Source organism: Centruroides vittatus, unplaced genomic scaffold (assembly GCF_030686945.1).
Source record: "Centruroides vittatus isolate TY-2023 unplaced genomic scaffold, ASM3068694v2 contig_417, whole genome shotgun sequence".
NCBI lineage: Eukaryota > Metazoa > Arthropoda > Arachnida > Scorpiones > Buthidae > Centruroides > Centruroides vittatus.
In genome coordinates this window covers 1,724,149-1,743,017 of record NW_027122227.1, presented here as the reverse complement: position 1 = coordinate 1,743,017, position 18,869 = coordinate 1,724,149, and the positions used below count along the sequence as shown (strand labels likewise).

The 18,869-nt window shown below is 27.5% G+C and overlaps 1 protein-coding gene and 1 long non-coding RNA gene across 2 annotated transcripts; one reads left to right on the top strand and one right to left on the bottom strand.

The window, feature by feature from the left end:
- Positions 1-349: 349 nt before the first annotated feature.
- Positions 350-17,587, bottom strand: LOC136976695 (uncharacterized). Its single transcript, XM_067272059.1, has 14 exons — positions 17,349-17,587; positions 9,329-9,508; positions 7,987-8,155; positions 7,772-7,912; positions 6,783-6,847; positions 6,586-6,657; positions 6,384-6,507; positions 1,654-1,949; positions 1,404-1,586; positions 1,158-1,329; positions 949-1,095; positions 817-878; positions 672-743; positions 350-597 (listed from the first exon to the last, which is right to left on the bottom strand). Exons 1-14 carry the CDS (start codon positions 17,561-17,563, stop codon positions 471-473), a joined length of 2,025 nt encoding a protein of 674 aa, XP_067128160.1. The 5' UTR covers positions 17,564-17,587; the 3' UTR covers positions 350-470.
- LOC136976655 (uncharacterized) lies at positions 15,091-15,939 on the top strand. The gene is made up of 2 exons (XR_010880967.1): positions 15,091-15,134; positions 15,264-15,939. It is a non-coding gene; the product is annotated as an uncharacterized lncRNA (long non-coding RNA).
- Positions 17,588-18,869: the final 1,282 nt, after the last annotated feature.

The following is an 18,869-nucleotide window of genomic DNA, read 5'->3' as shown; positions in this document are numbered from 1 at the left end:
TCATTTTAATTATTATTATTTTCTTGTTAAAATATTTTAAAGTTTAATAATAATTTATTTTCTTGGAATAAATCTTAATTATATTATTTAATATTAATTTTCTCAATATAATTTTGAAATAATTTAATAACTTAGAAGAAAACAAAATATTTTTGCTGATTTAAATACGTTTAATGACATTGCATTAATTTAATATTTAGTAATAAACAAATAACTTGCTGAATTTTATTTTATTATTATTACTTTTTTAAATTATAAAATAAAACTTGTAAATATAAAAAAAAAAGCTATTTATTCAAATTTATTACACAGTATATTTTTATAAATTTATGAAAAAGAATAATTAAATTTTAAACAATGATAAGGTGAATTTAACATGAGATTTGAATTTATATCTTTGGCACAAATTGTTTTATATGAAATTATTCTAATTCTACTTATTCTAACGGGTATTATTATTATTAAAAATGTCAATTTGAGCCATAGACTTCATCGCCAACCCATATCTCTCCTCCGGTTACCAAACCATAATTCATAGTAAATATTGGTTTCTGTCCAAATACCTTCTTCTCTTTAGGATCCTTAGCTAATCTATATCTAATAAGCAAATAATATTATATAAAAACATTTTAAAAATAATAAATATACATTAAATTTATCACATTATTTACTTTTTCAGAGTTCTTATAGGTTCTTCCTTATTTCTAATGCCAGTTTCTGGATTAACTTTAGTAATTGCACAGCTATAAAATTATAGATTTTTAAATTAAAATTTTGATTATAATTAAGAAAATAAACGTTAAAATTTGATACTACCGATCGCAAGGAATAGTTCTAATCAATATAGCTTCTCCTATTTTCAAGTATTTCCATTTATCCTAATATTATTTAAACAAGAAGTTGTAGAATAGAAAAATAAGGTAATAATTTTTAAAATATTCGATTTACCTCTTCAAAAGGTTTACAATCATCTAAGAGAATATTCGCCCGAAAATACTTGTAGCTTACTTTCTCTTCATCTTCTAATCTGCTATTCAGATCATCCACAGATGCTTGACTGAGTAGAAGATAAGGACTGGCCGATTGAAATACCACCTGCAAGAATTTGCTGTGTAATTATAATTATCAATTGTTTATCCTGTTTATTATGTACATACGGGATAATTATCTTCGTTCAAATTTACTAAATTACTAAAAGTAGACGGCCTTGTTTCGAAGGTTGGAAGAAACTGTACTAAGCGAATGTCGTCTCTGTTTAGAAACTTTTGTAACCATTTTGCAGCTTCTTCGCCACAGTCTACACCCTTTATAGGTTTAGATTTATAAATCCTAGATTAATAAAAAAAATTAATAATATATTCTCGTATTTTCGTAGGAAATACTATAAAAAAAATGGGCCTTACTTGTATTCTTGGACGTCTGCATCAATAGGGATGTCGGTGATGATGTCCACTTTTAACGTATCTAATCCTTCGCTATCGATTATCAATTGATTATCTTCTATACGTGGATGCAGAAGCACTAAACGTGTTTCAGTCATCAAATCAACGTGTCTGTTATCTGAAGTTCTAACTAACATCCACATTCTACGAAGAATAACAGCTTAATTATCATTCGAAAACAATTAATTAATACATATAATAAAGTAAATACCTATCCTGAAAAGTTTCTTTTCTCAAGCCACTTGCTGTACAAACTGCTTTTTCCACTTCACACCCTGCTAAAGACTTGACCGGGTAAAGGATAATCTTTGAAACTCGACCGATTTTCCTAAATCTCTTCTTCCTCGAACACCTTAATCCAAGATAGATAAGTGTACTGACTAACACAGCAGTACAAGTCGTGTACAAATAAAATTTTGGTATCTCCATTATTAAGTAGAACGAAGTGAATGCCGAGAATGAAGGGGTGGTTGCGAAAACAGAATTACGCAATTGGTAAACGTCATAAAATATCAATCACGTGTTTTCGTGTTACGTAAGAATACGAGACGAAAAAAAAAAATAATAATGAATATATAAAATTACAAGACGATACAATTTCTTTACGGAGTTTTATAATTAAATTTTAAGACGTATAATACATGTTTGCATATTTGTATTATATAGATGTATATACAGTATTTAAAATTCCCATCACATAAGCTGTAGATGTAACGCGTAACATGTTGATGAAGACGGTAGCGTAACGTAATCTATATAATTATATATATATAATTTTAAATATTTATTTTCAGAATTTTTCAATAACTTGATCTCTGGAACATATTTTCCTTAACTTATCGTACTAAATATCATTGAAATAACAATGAATTGTACTTTGTACGTTGTACAAAGCGATAGAACTATCAATTAGTGAAGTAAAAGACTGAATTTTAAATAAGTTGAATATTTTATAATACAAGTTGAATAAGTTGAATACAAGTTGAATACAAGTTGAATAAGTTGAATACAAGTTGAATACAAGTTGAATAAGTTGAATACAAGTTGAATAAGTTGAATGCAAGTTGAATAAGTTGAATACAAGTTGAATACAAGTTGAATACAAGTTGAATACAAGTTGAATAAGTTGAATACAAGTTGAAGTAAGTTGAATACAAGTTGAATAAGTTGAATACAAGTTGAATACAAGTTGAATACAAGTTGAATACAAGTTGAATACAAGTTGAATAAGTTGAATACAAGTTGAATACAAGTTGAATACAAGTTGAATACAAGTTGAATACAAGTTGAATAAGTTGAATACAAGTTGAATACAAGTTGAATAAGTTGAATACAAGTTGAATACAAGTTGAATAAGTTGAATACAAGTTGAATAAGTTGAATGCAAGTTGAGTAAGTTGAATGCAAGTTGAGTAAGTTGAATGCAAGTTGAGTAAGTTGAATACTAGTTGAATAAGTTGAATACAAGTTGAATACAAGTTGAATAAGTTGAATACAAGTTGAATAAGTTGAATACAAGTTGAATACAAGTTGAATAAGTTGAATATTTTAATACAAGTTGAATAAGTTGAATACAAGTTGAATACAAGTTGAATAAGTTGAATACAAGTTGAATACAAGTTGAATAAGTTGAATACAAGTTGAATAAGTTGAATGCAAGTTGAGTAAGTTGAATGCAAGTTGAGTAAGTTGAATGCAAGTTGAGTAAGTTGAATACAAGTTGAATAAGTTGAATACAAGTTGAATACAAGTTGAATAAGTTGAATACAAGTTGAATACAAGTTGAATAAGTTGAATATTTTATAATACAAGTTGAATAAGTTGAATACAAGTTGAATAAGTTGAATACAAGTTGAATAAGTTGAATACAAGTTGAATAAGTTGAATACAAGTTGAATACAAGTTGAATATTTTATAATACAAGTTGAATAAGTTGAATACAAGTTGAATAAGTTGAATACAAGTTGAATACAAGTTGAATAAGTTGAATATAAGTTAGAACACAAATTAAATAAGTTGAATACAAGTTGAATAAGTTGAATATTTTATAATACAAGTTGAATAAGTTGAATACAAGTTGAATAAGTTGAATAAGTTAAATACAAGTTGAAAAAATGGAATATTTTATAAATATGCAGCTAAATAAGATTAAAAAATAACATTAATATATATATATATATATATATATATATATATATCTGGTTTATGTAATACATCAAAGAGACTTCCAATGATAAGTTACGTAACATAAACAAATTAAAACGAACTTTAGTGATAATTAATCAAATAAAATTGAATTTATTTAATAAAAATTACATTAAAATCCGCTTTAAACACGTCTAAAAAAATAATTAGAAATAATGAAATTAGAATAATGTAGGCCATAGAAAAATATTTTAATCAAATTTGAAATAATTTCAAGGAGAATAATTCGATTAAGACAAAAATATTTTGAAATTTTAAATATATTTTACAGTTTTAATTAGCGTAGGATACATAAATTCATGAGCAGCAACAATTAAAAGTTTGTTAATTACTAAACTGTAACAATTTAAATTAAATTTGTATCATAAATGATTATAAATAAACTATAAAATTAAAATCACGGTTTTGATATTATATTTGCATTTTATTTTATATAATAAACCATGTTTATAATATATTCAGACATAAATTTTCCTATTATTACGTCTAAACTGGAAAGATTTCCTGCTAGCAAAATTTACAAGAAATAATTTCCCGATTTTAATTGTTTTTTCCGTATAATTTTTATAATATAAGTTAGTTTAGTTTCATATTAAGATATATTCGAGTTAAAATGTTCGTTAAACTGGTTATAAATTTATATATTCTGGTTAGAAAGTCGTTATGTAAATTGCTAACAATGCTGTAATATTTAATGCTCTACAGGATTTATCCGAAAACACATTAATTATAAGAAAATAAAGAAGAATATAGAGAAAGAAAAGGCATTAAAACTATTAAAATGCAACATAGGACACACGTTCTAGTTTTTTCAACTCGTTGCACTGACACGTTTACTGTTTCAACAATAAATCTTTCAATTTTTATTCCCTTGGATTTACTTTTCGAATTTTTTTCTTTGCTATGTGTCAACAAATAAAAGGAAGAAAAAATATTGTCGTTCTTTCCAAATGCATTTATACAATTGACAAGTTTTACATTTAATCAAAACGATGGAAGTCTCCACTGTAGTCAAATAAAGTTCGATTTCTTTACTTTTTAATAGCGTATATTCTACTGGAAGCTATAAAATTTGATCAAATAACACAATAAAAATAAAAGTGGGAGACGTTGCTGCTGGACTTTCCCACTGTTCTGTATATATATATAATTTTTTTCATCTCTAATAATTGTACTGTCTCCTTTATAAGTTTTCAGATTGGTTCGGAAGATATTAAGGAGTCAGATTAAAGGGCCATATCTCCCGAACTAAAAGTCCAACTTTTTTGAAAATTTCTAGAAATATTTCTCCCTAAAACACAAATCTCACTGCAAAATTTCAGATATTTTCAACAAAACGAACAGGAGTTATTAAGCTTCAAAGTGGACGAACAAAATCGAATCCCCACACACACACTAACAAAAAAATCCCTAATTTTTCTTTTTAGTTTTGCATTTCTCAACGTTTCACATTTCTAAAAATATAAAAATCTTGGGAACCGATCGCCATACTTTTCCTCTGTTATATAACAGTAAGGAAAGTAATAGAAGAGAAATGCTTTAACATTATTTACCCTTCTAACATAAGTAAACAATTGTTTCAATATAGGTTTTAAAGTAACGAATTAAATTAGATTTTCTCGTTGTGGTGAGGAAATTCTAGAATATTTCTAGTCTGACGATTTGAGAATTCTTTCCAGGAAGACAAACAGATAAAATAGCAGCTTGACAGATCTCTCTTAATCTTCTTTAGTCGAAGGCAATAATGACTTGGATCGTAGAAGAGAATTAGTATTACGAGTAACTTCTCTGGACGATGTATCGTGTCCGGAATATGGTCAAAAGATCCAATTATCGATTCTAAATCGAGTAAGTGAAGCATAATTCTTAAAATATCTTAAAGCATTGCGGTATTTACCATTTCAGCCGTGAATATTAACTCGTTCCTTCGAATTATGAGCTGTCAGATGTGAAATTGTTGTTGATATTACTTTAATATTTTCCTGATTAAACACTTATAAAACCGTAGAATTGTTAACAGTGAAAGAATTAATTATTTTATTTAAAAATTTTTTATAATAAAGGAATATTTTAGCGATTATTTCATGAAACTGAACAGTAAGCTTGTGTTCTACAGTGTTTTATGGAGAAAATACCTTCATGCAGAAGTTATTCTTCAAGGAAAAACACGCGTTAACTCATATAAACTAGCATTAAGTGTCTTTTTATAGCTATTAATGTCGATTAAATCACTAAATAAAAAAAGGATGAGGTTTATTTGTATTATACGAAACAATGTCATAATTACATAACAATAGAAAAATAATAGATACGATTTCTATTAAAATTCATTTTTATATAAGCTAATTAGCCATTTTAGCTTATATAAAAATATTCAGTGTGAAATTAAAGTGCTAAATTATCTTTTTTGGTTAAATTAATATTAATATAAAAATTAACTATAAATTTAACATCAGATGGCGCCACAGTTGGAGAATGATTTATTATTTTTTACTTACACGTAAAATTAATAAAATTGAAATATACCGAAATTAATTTAATAAAAGATAAATTTTTTAAAATTTTATTTCATATATTTCATGTAATATATTTTATTCTCCTAATCAATATAAGGTGTTCTGTAAGCATATAAATCTTCTTATATGAGTTTTTGTAATGTAAAATGTAAATCACAAAAGAAATGAAATTATTTATTAAAAACACGTGCATATTTTATTAAAAAAAACATTTTTTTTAGTTAAAACCATAAATTTCGTCTCCAACACAAATATTTCCTTCAGAAACCAGTCCATATTGCATTCCAAATAAAGGTTTTTCTCCAAATATTTTTTTCTGTTTAGCATCTCTACTTATTCTAAAACTGTAAAAAATCATTTAAATATTTAGAATTATATAAAAAAAAAATAAGTTTTTTAAAAAAAATATAAAATTTTCTCACGTTTTTAAAGTTTGTAAAGGTTCACTTTTAAACACGGTTCCATCTTCAGGATTAATCTTCGTCACGGAACATCTAAATTCAAAATTCGTGACATTTATTTGAAATAAATTAGTATAAAATTAATTATTTTAAATACTCCATAAATAACATTTAGTAAAATTCAAAAATTTCTTTGTAAAACGAATCGATAAGTGTACCTTTCACAAGGAACTGTTCTGATCAATACAGCATTCTTTCCTATTTTCAGATATTTCCATTTATCCTGAAAATTATAAATATTATGAGAAAAAAATCTGTTATGATTTAATTATTTAATTATTCAAATCTCATATCTTTTACTCACTTATTCATTAAGGAACCGTTTTTTAAGTACGTGCACGGTTTTTGAGTTACATTTTACTCCCTCCTCCCTGTTGTGTTTAATGATAAATTCTATTTTTGGCAAATCCCGTCCCCTTTAATCACGTGTATAATAGTCCTGGCATTGAAGAAATGACTTAAACTGATACTTTATTCGCATGGCTAGATAAAAACAAATGTGTATGTCACTAATACAACTTAAAACGACTACGTAGATGATGCCTCGACCCGCTCTTTCTCCATTGTGTAGGCCTAATATACTTTTCTTAATTCCTTTCTCCCTTAAACTGTATTTAATGGATGACCTCTAAGATAGAATTCGTAGTGTTTAAAAATGTTCGATGACATAATCTACTATCCTAGTATAAGATGATTATCACAAGTCTAATAATATAACTTATCAAAAGAGTATGTTAAGACTTAGTATATTAATGTACAATATCAGTGTATGGTGTCTCATCACACACGATTTGAATTACCCAAATTGCAGGGCCGTTCCTGGACGGGGTATAAAGAGTTCCCCGCAGCTGGGCAGCCGAAGATCATTTACTATATGTAAAATTTTGACTAATAAGGGCGGCGATATTGTTTTTGCACTCGAGAGACCAACAACCAGGAAAGGCCCTGGAAATATGTAATTTTTACGTGTTTTGGTTGATTACGTGTACTTTGGCTTAACGAGGTAGTACCTCGAATTATAGGGAACCTCTAACTATCGAGACTCTACAGTATTTTACCTTTTCATTCTATGGATGTTCATGCCAGTAAATCACATAATATCAATATAAACATATTTCTAAAACTAAAAAAATAAAAGAATATTAACTTCTTCAAAAGGATTGCATTCGTCTATAACAATATTCGGCCTGAAATTCCTGTACGATATATATTGGTCCAATTTGTTGTTTAATTCGTCCAATGATGCCTGACCAAGTATTAGATACGGATTTCCTGCTTGATATATTAACTGAAAATATATATTAAAAAAAAAATTATTAAAGTAATTGAGTTGATTTTTATTACGAATATATTTGTATTTACGGGATAATTATCTTCGTTTAAATCTACTAAATTTTGAAATTCGGAGGGCCTTGTTTTGAAATTTGGTAAATATTGTATCAGTCGAATATCGGATCTTTTCAGAAAATTATGAAACCATTCAGCAGGTGCATCACCGCAGTCTACACCTTCTATTGTTTTCTTATACATCCTGTAAAATAATTACTTCTTTAGTACTTTATTAATCTGACTGAGAGAGGAAAATATAATAATTATGTATAACATTATATAATATCCATACTGCGTAGACAGATATTTTACATACAACTGTACTATACAGCATCCATACTACGTAGACAGATATTTTACGAACGATTTCTGCCTTAATGTTTTAGTTTAGAAATATTTAGTGTTAATAAGAGAAATTAATACGAAGAATTCCATTAAATATGGTAATGTTTATAGCTTTATATAAGTGTTATTCAGTACAGTCTCATGATAGAATTTTCTGAGAGTTTCTGAAGATTCTCAGAGATATATAAAATACTTTATGAAATATATATTAATTGATTATGTAAGGTTAAAAAGTTAGAGCATTATTCGGCATATAAATATGCATTTAATATTTATATTTGTTATATATATAACAATGTTTAACTCAAACTAATTCATTAAAATATAGATTTAATATAAGGCATTGTTGAATCATTAGCAAATATATATTGAAAATGTTGCAAAAAAAGACATATATAATATTTATTTTATCCATTAAGATGTATATTATTAATTAAATCATCTGAACTGCACGAAAAGTTACGTCAAAGAGATAAGTTACAGTTTTAATCGGATAAAAAATACGTTCACATAATCTAATTACAGTAAATCAACCCGTTAAACATTATTTTCTATTCTCTACAAAAGCAATAAATTCAAAGATTAAGATACAGTACGTCTTCTAACAAGGCTTTTGGAACGTAATTTAATTTAGGACATTACATGTTAACCATTTTTATAAGATTTTCATACTCGTAAGTCAAATATAAAAAATTACTTTTATAATTTTCACATTCAAACTCATACTGAACTTTGATTATTGATTTACTTTCTTATGGAAATCCTGTCTAAAAGAATGCCTTATCAACGAATGACCTGTGCTCTATTGAATTACCCTAGTTTTTGTCATGATCCTTAAGATAAGTTCGTAAATTTCCTTGTTAGTTATTTACAGATAAGGAATTTCTTAATAATTGATAAAAATTTTATTCTCGAGAAATTCAAATCTGTAAAAATTGACTGAAAGAATCAATAATCAGTAAGCATTCTATTATAAAAATATAATAGTTAAAATACAATTGCTTTTTGTAAAATTTAAAATATAACATACTTGCATTGAATAATCTTGGAATCTGAAGTTACTTTTGAGATAATGCCAATTCTCAACTGTTTCATGCCTGTTGCTTCTATAACCAGTTGATCGCCTTCTATCGTGGTTTGTATGGATACAAGACGAGGTTCATCGATTGGATTTAAGAAATTTCCACTTGATTTAACCAGCATCCACATTCTAATAAGTAAATATATTTGAATATAAGTAACATGTTATCGTTAACGATATTATTATTTTATTCATTCAAGCTTAGAAAAAAAAAATTGAGATTAAAAGGGACCGTTTATTAATTAGTGTACAGTTTAAGGGGGAGGAAATTGCAAATAGCAGCCTACATCATTGTACATAATAGAGAGGGAGGGGAGTCTACGTGATTCTTAAAATCTACTTATTAGTAAAGTGAATAAAATATATGAAGAAGTGTTAGAAGGGTCCACTACACGTAATTAAAGGGAATTTGCTAAAAGTATGTTATTGTACTGCACCCAACATGGAGGAAGTGTGCAGTACAAGTATGAAAGATAGAAACTTTTTATATTACAGAGAAAAAATACTTGAGAATTGGAAAGAAGATTATAAATAGGAAGGAAATCCAACTTAGTTTAATGGGGCAGATTTATAATTTACATTATTTTTAGATTTCTTTATCTATTCTTAGAAATCGAGTGAAAGCAAAGTTCAAATTGAAAATATCTTGTAATAAACAAGCATTTTATATTTACATTCGTATTTATTTATCATTTTATAATCTTAAGTAGAAAAGAGGATGGATTATGATTATTTATAACCTAACAACCGTAAACAAAAACAAGGACAAGTGAAATCTCGTTGGACTATTTTGTTAAAATCATACCTCACTAATCTATAATTTGCTACAATTAAAATTAAAATATCAATCCGTAAAGATATAAATGTGAGAAATCTAGTTTTAAATGAGTACGAAAATGTATTAACACATTAAAAGAGTCGAAGAATAACGTAAAGTAATTAATATTTTATATTAATATTAAAAATTATATAATGAAATTAGTTTATCTTTATGTATATATATAAAAAGAAAAATAACTGCATCCACTTTATGTTTGGCTCCTGTGCGTTTTGAACAATAAGAAAACAGAAGGCAGCGAACTTCATACGTAAAGACCACTATAATTTCATATTTCATTTGTAAATGTTTAAATTTTTCTATAAATTTAGCAGTGATATTTACTCTTACGCAATTTTATATTAATATTCAGAAACAAATCTCAAGATTTTTGAAACAGCATCTGCCAAAAAGTGAAAAACGTTCCGACGGATAAGGATAATTCACCAGAACTTGTAAACCCGAAAATGAAACATATTGGCTTCAGAAAATACAAAGAATAGTAGCATCAATACGGACATAATGGAAGATAATCACTTCCGTACAAGTTAAAAATGTTAAATAATAATAATAATAATAAAAATAAAACAATACTTGATGCAATGCTACCAGGAACATTGCATCGAGAATTTTTATTATTTTTTGTGAATCTCTGTTTGCATTTTCCTCTTGGCTTTTTCCCAAAAATTAATGTAATATTATGAATTCAAAACTATGCTTTTTAATAGTATCGATTTATCTAAATTATTTTTTAACATTTCATTAAATTTAAAGATTCAAATCCCCGATCCTTAACGTTGAAAGAAGGCCAATTGCAGCTTGGAATTGTGACGATGTCAAAATAAATAATTGCTGTTAATTTATGTAATAAAAGATAATACAATAGAAAAAAAGAATTACATGTAATTTTATTGATTAAGTGTATAATATAGGATATTGCTTCAAATTTCTTCTTAAAAATTAATTTTTTCAGTAATAAAATAGAAAGATCTGACATTATGAATCATTTTTTTCTAAGATGGATAAACGTATTTGTTGTTGTTACATTCTGTTAATTCAAATAAAGAAATAATGCGAAAGGAATATTCAGAAATTTGTGCACTATTCTGTTATCAGATAACATTACAGCAGTTTTACTGAAATAGACTTGAAAGAAAATTCATTTGGAATTTAGAGGCGATATAAGGAATAGAGGAAGATTAATAACCGAAAGACAAATGCGATCAATCATTTTAGAAAAAATGACCAAGGACATTATTGAAAAGCTTTCCCGGCATCCATTATTTGTTTACATCCCTAAGAATTTTTCCCATTCAGATTTACATAAAATTTGATATTACTCGTATTAATGAAGGTCATCTAACTACTTTAACCCCTAAATAGGACCCGTTATCCTTAAAAAAGACCTCTTGAAAGACAAATCCCCTAGGCAGATGGCCCAAGTAACTAACAAAACCAACAAATAATGTTTACCTGTGTCTTGTATCAGAATCTTGGCTATTGATCAGCCTTATCATACAGCAATCACGAAAAAGACTTGAAAAACTCCTTTATTCTTTAAATAACTCCAAAATGTACAGTACATTTCGGGTCTTTAGGCCCCTCTTCAGTTCGAGTAAACAATTTCCATAAACTAGTAAAATCAATCACAATGCTACATATGTACAATTACAATTACTTTACTTACAATTAGTAACTTAAAATTTTTTGGGTTGCAATTTTCAAAACCTTGTGTATGATAAGGGTAGGAAACCCCGATTAACTATAGACGTATATATATATAATATATTATAGTATATATTTCAATTCACAAGTTTTCTTCAGAAGGGAGTTAGATAGATGGTCGATATGACTCTATTGTTAACAGAAAAAGTGTGATATACAGGGGCAAGACACTATACTCGAGAGAATTACGAAGAAAAATTACAGCCCGGCATTGTGGTGATGTCACAATAAGTAATTGCTCGTCTGTAAATAATTTTCTTCTTTGAAATACAATACAAATTTACAAAAACTTAAATCAATTACAGTATTACAGTAAAACCTATCCAAAACGGAACCCGAATAAAACAGAAACCTGCCTAAACAGTGCCGTGCTATTCCGGTTTACACAGGTTTTACTGTGTGTGTATATATATATAATATGTTCTTATACTCGTTATTGTGGTATGATAAGTCCTGATTAATTGCCAAGATTGGTAGCTACTGTATATTAGTGGAAGAAAAAACAGTAAAACCTATTTAAAATGGAAAAAAATTTGGTATCATACGATTCCAGTTTACATAGATTTTAATGTAATAAAATATGTTTTTATGTTTTAATACCCTTTAATTCGTAAAAATGATTAAACTCTTAGAAACAGAAAATGGATTCCTCAAGATTTTCAAAGTATAAGTCGTTTATGATTATGAAGTTTATGGTTATTTCATTAAACATTTTCATTTTATATAATAATAATAATAATAATAGATTATGGAAGGTATAGGCCTAAAGCAACATTTAAACAGTCCTCTAGTTGTATACCTGTCTCCATCATCTTTAGTCTTGGCCCTGTCGTCATTCGGATCAAATGTTCCTTAAGATCATCTCAAGTAACTTTCAAACTATTGCTGGGTTGGTGTCGGAATTCTTCACCGATTAGTACCTATGCATATAAACTTCGGTGTAAACTTCACCGCTTAGTACTGTACTTATGTTTGTACAGTACAATAGTATGGTAATACTTGCACGTAAGACACTAAACCGAAATAAAGAGATAATCGAAAATCCTCAAACTTAGGATTAAGGTCAATCTATAGAGATTTCTCTACCAAGTAGTGTACCTACATTTTAAAGATTAGTAGACCGAATTACAATATATTGTTGATTTGCTATTAATGAAAACTCTGCCGTATCCTCTCTACAGGCTCAAGAGAGGTATTTTGAAAAAAAATCCTTATTTAAAAAAGAAGCAAAGAAGAAAGTTTGAAATAAATATAATAAAACGCATAAACTGTATTTAATGAAATAAAACAGACGTCTACTGAAGCTCAACTCCTCCCCCCTTTTCCTACTTTGTCCAATTTGTCATAACGTCCTTCCTCTCTCTCATATTTCAATTCAGTACATGTCTGCGAAATAATTGTTGTTGTCTGTATATTCAGCTATATGTAGCAAATTTAAAAAGCCATTTTATAACCGTACAGTTACATAAATTATTTTGTAAACGATCGTGTAATTTTCTAAAGTATTTTCTATAAAATGTTAGTTATATTTTAGAAAATAATAACAATAACTTATTACTTTAAAAAATAAATATAAGTATATAAATATATTTACTGATATTTAATTATAATAAGTATTGGAGGAATAAAATGTCGGAAAATCTTTGTAAATGGGTTAAACATGCTTTTACAGAAAAAAAAAGACTTATTTATTACTTCACGAGCATCCTCTCAGTTAATTCCTAAGTACAGTATATAATATTGTAATAGAAATAAGGATCTTCTTTCACATTTAATATTAATATTATTGTCATCAGACGTCTGTATCTGGCCCATAAAGGTAAAGATTGACCTACCAGTAATAAAACTAATAATATTTTGCACTAGATAAAGTTAAAAATTATGTTAAATGCTGTGGTTTTGAATAACAAATGTTCACTTGAACTCTTAACAATGACTAAAGGTGTTACTTTTGCACAATACACTTTACGAATTTAATGTTTATTCTTAACAAATTTTATATTTTATTTAATAATGAAACGTAAATTTAAAAAAAAAATGCAGAAAAAGGCATCAAATTCTAATCCTCCTTCCAACATCTGATGACAAATAAAGTATATTCGTTTGTCATCAGATGTCGGAAAGAGGATTAGAATTTCGATGCCTTTTTCTGCATTTTTTACCCAATTTTTATTATTAAATGACATAAATTTATTATATTTATTATGTATAAAAATTTGCTAAGAATAAGAATTTACAATATTTAGATTTGGAAGCTTAGGATCGGTTTTTTTTAATGTTAGGTTATAAACCCCTCTAATAAATTTTCTTTACACGAAATAAACTTTTTATTTTTGTATCCATAGTTTGAGTTGGGGAATAAAAATTTCAAAAAAACAGCATAATTTGTGGACAATTCTTAATCATTTCTCATTGTTTCCTAGTTTAATAAAAACTATAATTCCTACAGGTTCCTTCTCCTTTGTGCGCAGTACAAATTATTTCGGAAATGTTGATTCAATGCAGCGAGAAACAATCAAGAATCACTCAAGAATCAAAGATCAAGTAACAATAAAGGTCGGTTCACACTTAATGAGAATGGAAAAGAAAAGAGAAATCGACAATAAATATAGCGCTCAATTTCAGTATTAAGCTTATTAGAGAAGTTATTAACTATATTATTCGCTCATACATCTTACGAATGATCATTTTCATAATTAAAATATATTTTAGATGAACTTCGTAATAATTTATGGATGTCGTTTGAAAGAATTTGTTTATGACGACAATAGAAAATAAAGAAAAAAATTGAACAACGAGTTGCGTAACTTTTCCGGCAATAGTTAAAAAAAACTGTGTGTGGCGCCATCTGTTATGAGATTTATTTAAAGAATTTTTATATTATTAAAATATTATAAAATGGCAAAAGATTAATTTTGTGGATAGAGACGGGTTTTATATCATAGTTGCTTCATTACTTTCCCGGCTGTTATATATAACAGCCGGGAAAGTAATGAAGCAACTATGGATGAAATACATAAAAATACAAGTATACTAAAACGTGTGTTATGTATTTTTAATTAATGTATTAATTTTATATTTTTATCTTTTACGTCTAATGCAATAAATATAAAAGTTTTAAAAACATTATATTTACTTTATGGCTGTGAACCTACAATATATTGTAGCTTTTCCCTGGGCTAATTTATGAGTCAACTTGCATATATATTACTGGTGAGTCAATGTTAAGATTAAATGATATGAGTTCGTACATTATTGGAATGATAGATTATTTATTTATGATATATTAGATAATTTATATCTAATTGTATCTGATAAAATTGGATGATTTTACTTTCCCAGCTGTTTTATATAATAGGGGAAAAGTATGGCAATCGGTCGACCCCCCCCACGTTTTTTACATTTTTGGACTCGAGGAACGTTGAAACGTCGAGAAATGTAAAATATTCGAATTTTTTCTCTCCTGTATGTATGAATGTTAGTACAATAAGCGAATAAGAAATAAGGGAAAAAAAAAACAGAAATATAAAATTTGGGGGAGAAGATAGAACAAATTAGACTGAGGTGGTATGGACATACCAAGAGAATGGGAGAAATTAGAATACCAAAGTTGGTATTGGAGAAGGAGATGGAGGGGAGAAGACTAGGAGAAGATTCAAGAAGAGATGGATGGACAAGATAGCTGAAGACCTAAGAAAAAAAACTGACGATGTAACAGTGGTATTTGCAGAAGAGTGGTAGAAAAAATAGAGAGAGAGATGGAGATCTTTAGTCCAAGGCCCAACTGAGGCATCATTGGATTAAGGGCGTAGAAGTGTGTGCGCGCGTGTAGGGGATACGATTTTGTTCACCTAATTTGAAGCTTAATTCCTGTATCTTTTGTCGAAAATTTCTAAAATTTTGCAGGCAGATTTGTGTATTAGGGGATTGATGATATTAAATTTTGGTGGTTAAAGATCGAGGAGTTGTGTCGTATCTCGAGTGAGGTCAAACTTAATAAAGATTTTATTGGTTGTAAGCGTCTATAATAATTATTATTATTTTTTATAAAACTCATCTCTACTTTCAAAATTAAGTTTTTGCCATTTTATAATATTTAATAATATAAAATTTTATTTTAAAAACTTTTTATAACACGTAGAAATTTAACTTTTTTTGTCGGGAAAGTTACTTAATTCATTGCTGGAGTTTTTACAAATAGATCGCTTATAATTCTTATGGAAATTTTCATTTATAATAATTTATAAAATTCAATACATCTTTCTGCAAGTGAAATAAACATTACGATTCAATTTCCAGTAGTATCAATGTTTGAATTATCAGTCATTTATAAAATTGGCTATAAGGAAAATATAATGTTTAAATAACAATTTTCCTCATTTCTATTAAAACTCATAAAATTATTTTTATAAAATTTTATATGACTGCAAATTTTTTACAGCAAGGAAATAATTTACAATAATAGGTCTATATAACTGTAGTTAAAACCCTATTATATTAAAATTTCGGACGGTATGAACTGTATATTATATTTATACTTGACAATTAGAATATTACTCTTAGCCTAATAAAGTTTGTATAGAAAATTGACCGAACATATTGTTCTTTAATCAGGTTACAAGAACTCCCTTTTTTCATCGAATTTTTATTTGTAATTCATTTATCGTGTACTTTAGATGTAACGTATTACTATTTGACATTAAAACTGTGCCCAGTATGTTGGGAATATCATGTGCCACGTAGTTTAGTTAAGTAACACGTGATATTCCCAACATATTCATGTTGCTACTCACTTAACTTGAGACTAGACACTCAGAACGAGTTATGTCGTCATGTGCGTGCATTCCTATGAGTTAACTATTGACAATTGGTTAGTTTATGTGTATAGTATGTGTTAGAAATAATATATTTGTGGTTTAAGTGTACACTGCTACTACTATGAAAACAAATGCTTTCATTTTAATAAGGAATTATACGTTGTACTACTGTTGTAAAACGATTTGTTATATTGTATATTCTAAAATTGATAATACTTTAATTAGGCATATTTATGTAAGTACAATATATGTACAATGTAGAACATCAATGAAGGTTTTACTCTGTAATCTATTCTGGACATAAATATGTTAGAATAAACTTGTAAAATCTGTCGATCTCTAGACTAAACACTATTAAGTTTGATAAAGAATTATAATATATTAATTAAAATCATTAAAAATTAATTATATTTTATAACTTTATGTTATTTTTATTCTAAAATTCATTTTTCTCATTTAAAATATTTATTGAAGAAATTAATGAAAATTTATTTGTATAAAGTATAAAATTCGATTTTTATATCTTTGGTTATTTTGGATTAAATAAAAATTACTAATATGAGATAAAGACTACAAGAAGAAGCTTTATTAACGTATTAACGTACCGTACCTGTCACGTATCTGACCAAATTCTAAACCAGTAGCTTTACATACTGCTTGCTGCACTTCCAGACCAGCCATAGATTTGACGGGATAGAGAATTATTTTAGAAAGTCGTCCTATTTTTCGACATCTGTTTCTCCATTTTTTAAACATTAAAATTGCAACAGAAGTAATTAAAACGGTTGTAAGAGCTCCTACAAAATTTACCTTCGACAGCTGCATGTTTCAAATGACACTGCAGTCTATCTAAACAAAAGATAAAGTGTCAGTCCATAGATTATCGATAAAATTGGCATTAAAAAAAATAAAAATATTGATTACATTTTGCCAATGTCTCCCTCCGAGATTAATTCGTTTAAAATCTGTTTAATGAACCTGTTAACTTGAATATAGGCTTATAGAAAATGTAAAAATAAATAATAGATTAATAAAAAAAATATATTATTAAAAAATTAAACCTATAACACACATAGCTATCTTATCTAAAAGGTATAAACTATTTAATTACAGATATTAACATTAGTCATATGTATAACCGTGTTATACTGAGTTCAAATCATGGAAAAAAATATGTTAAAATGTATACACAAATAAAATATTTTACAAAATAACACAATGAAGAGAACTAGAAATAAAATTTGAAGTTCTTCTTACTTTTTTCTTAGTATTTATTGTGTTATTTGTAAAACAGAAATATTTTGTGTGCTGAATTTTAAACTTTTTTTGAATTCTAAAATATTATTACATGTTTATCACGCTTCACTTCTCAAGAATTTTCTACAATTGAAGAATGCTGTCTATAATTTCGTATATCACATAAGAAAAAAAAGCGGTTTAAGGACATTATTCTCTTGTTACTTGGTTATTTTTTTAGGGAAAAATCAGTTTGAATATTATCTGTTAAAATTTTAAAAATATTTTTGACATAGTAATTTAAGTTATTAATGCATTCGTAATCTTAACTTTTAAAAATTTACCATTTTTTAAATTAAATAAAATAAATAACAAAACAAACTTGTTCACGATGTCGCATAATTACATTCCTATGCAATGGCGCACCCGGGGAGGGGGACAAAGAGACTTTTCAAACCCCAAAGACAAGGGACAAAGGACTAAAAAATTTTCCAAAAAACTTCTTAATTAAAATTTTTTATATTTATATTTTGCTGTTTTCCTATTATTAAACTACTAGCGAATTAATAGCGTAGTTGAAGCCGAAGTTTTAAACGCGAAAACGTGTACGTCGGACGTTCAGCGCCGCTTTCCTGTAAGCCTAGAAGTTTGACAATGGCCTTTGGAATGTCGAGCATGATTCCGCTGACATTCCAAAGGCCATTGTCAAACTTCTAGGCTTACAAAAAAGCGGCGCTGAACGTCCGACGTACACGTTTTCGCGTTTAAAACTTCGGCCTCAATCTCGCTAGTGGTTATATAAGGTGGAACTCGCGGAAATCACGAGTGCTGTGAACACAAGGCGAATGAAGTGGTGTTCGGACGACCGAGAGCTACTTCGTTTGTCCAACCTCAA

What these genes read in the sequence shown, in the direction of transcription:
- LOC136976695 (XM_067272059.1), bottom strand. Translation starts at nt 17,563, where the DNA reads ATGCAGCTGTCGAAGGTAAATTTTGTAGGAGCTCTTACAACCGTTTTA. An exon ending in TGAACGAAGATAATTATCCC is followed by an intron (nt 1,096 to 1,157) that starts GTATGTACATAA and finishes AAATTCTTGCAG; the next exon opens with GTGGTATTTCAATCGGCCAG. An exon ending in ATTGTAAACCTTTTGAAGAG is followed by an intron (nt 879 to 948) that starts GTAAATCGAATA and finishes AAATAATATTAG; the next exon opens with GATAAATGGAAATACTTGAA.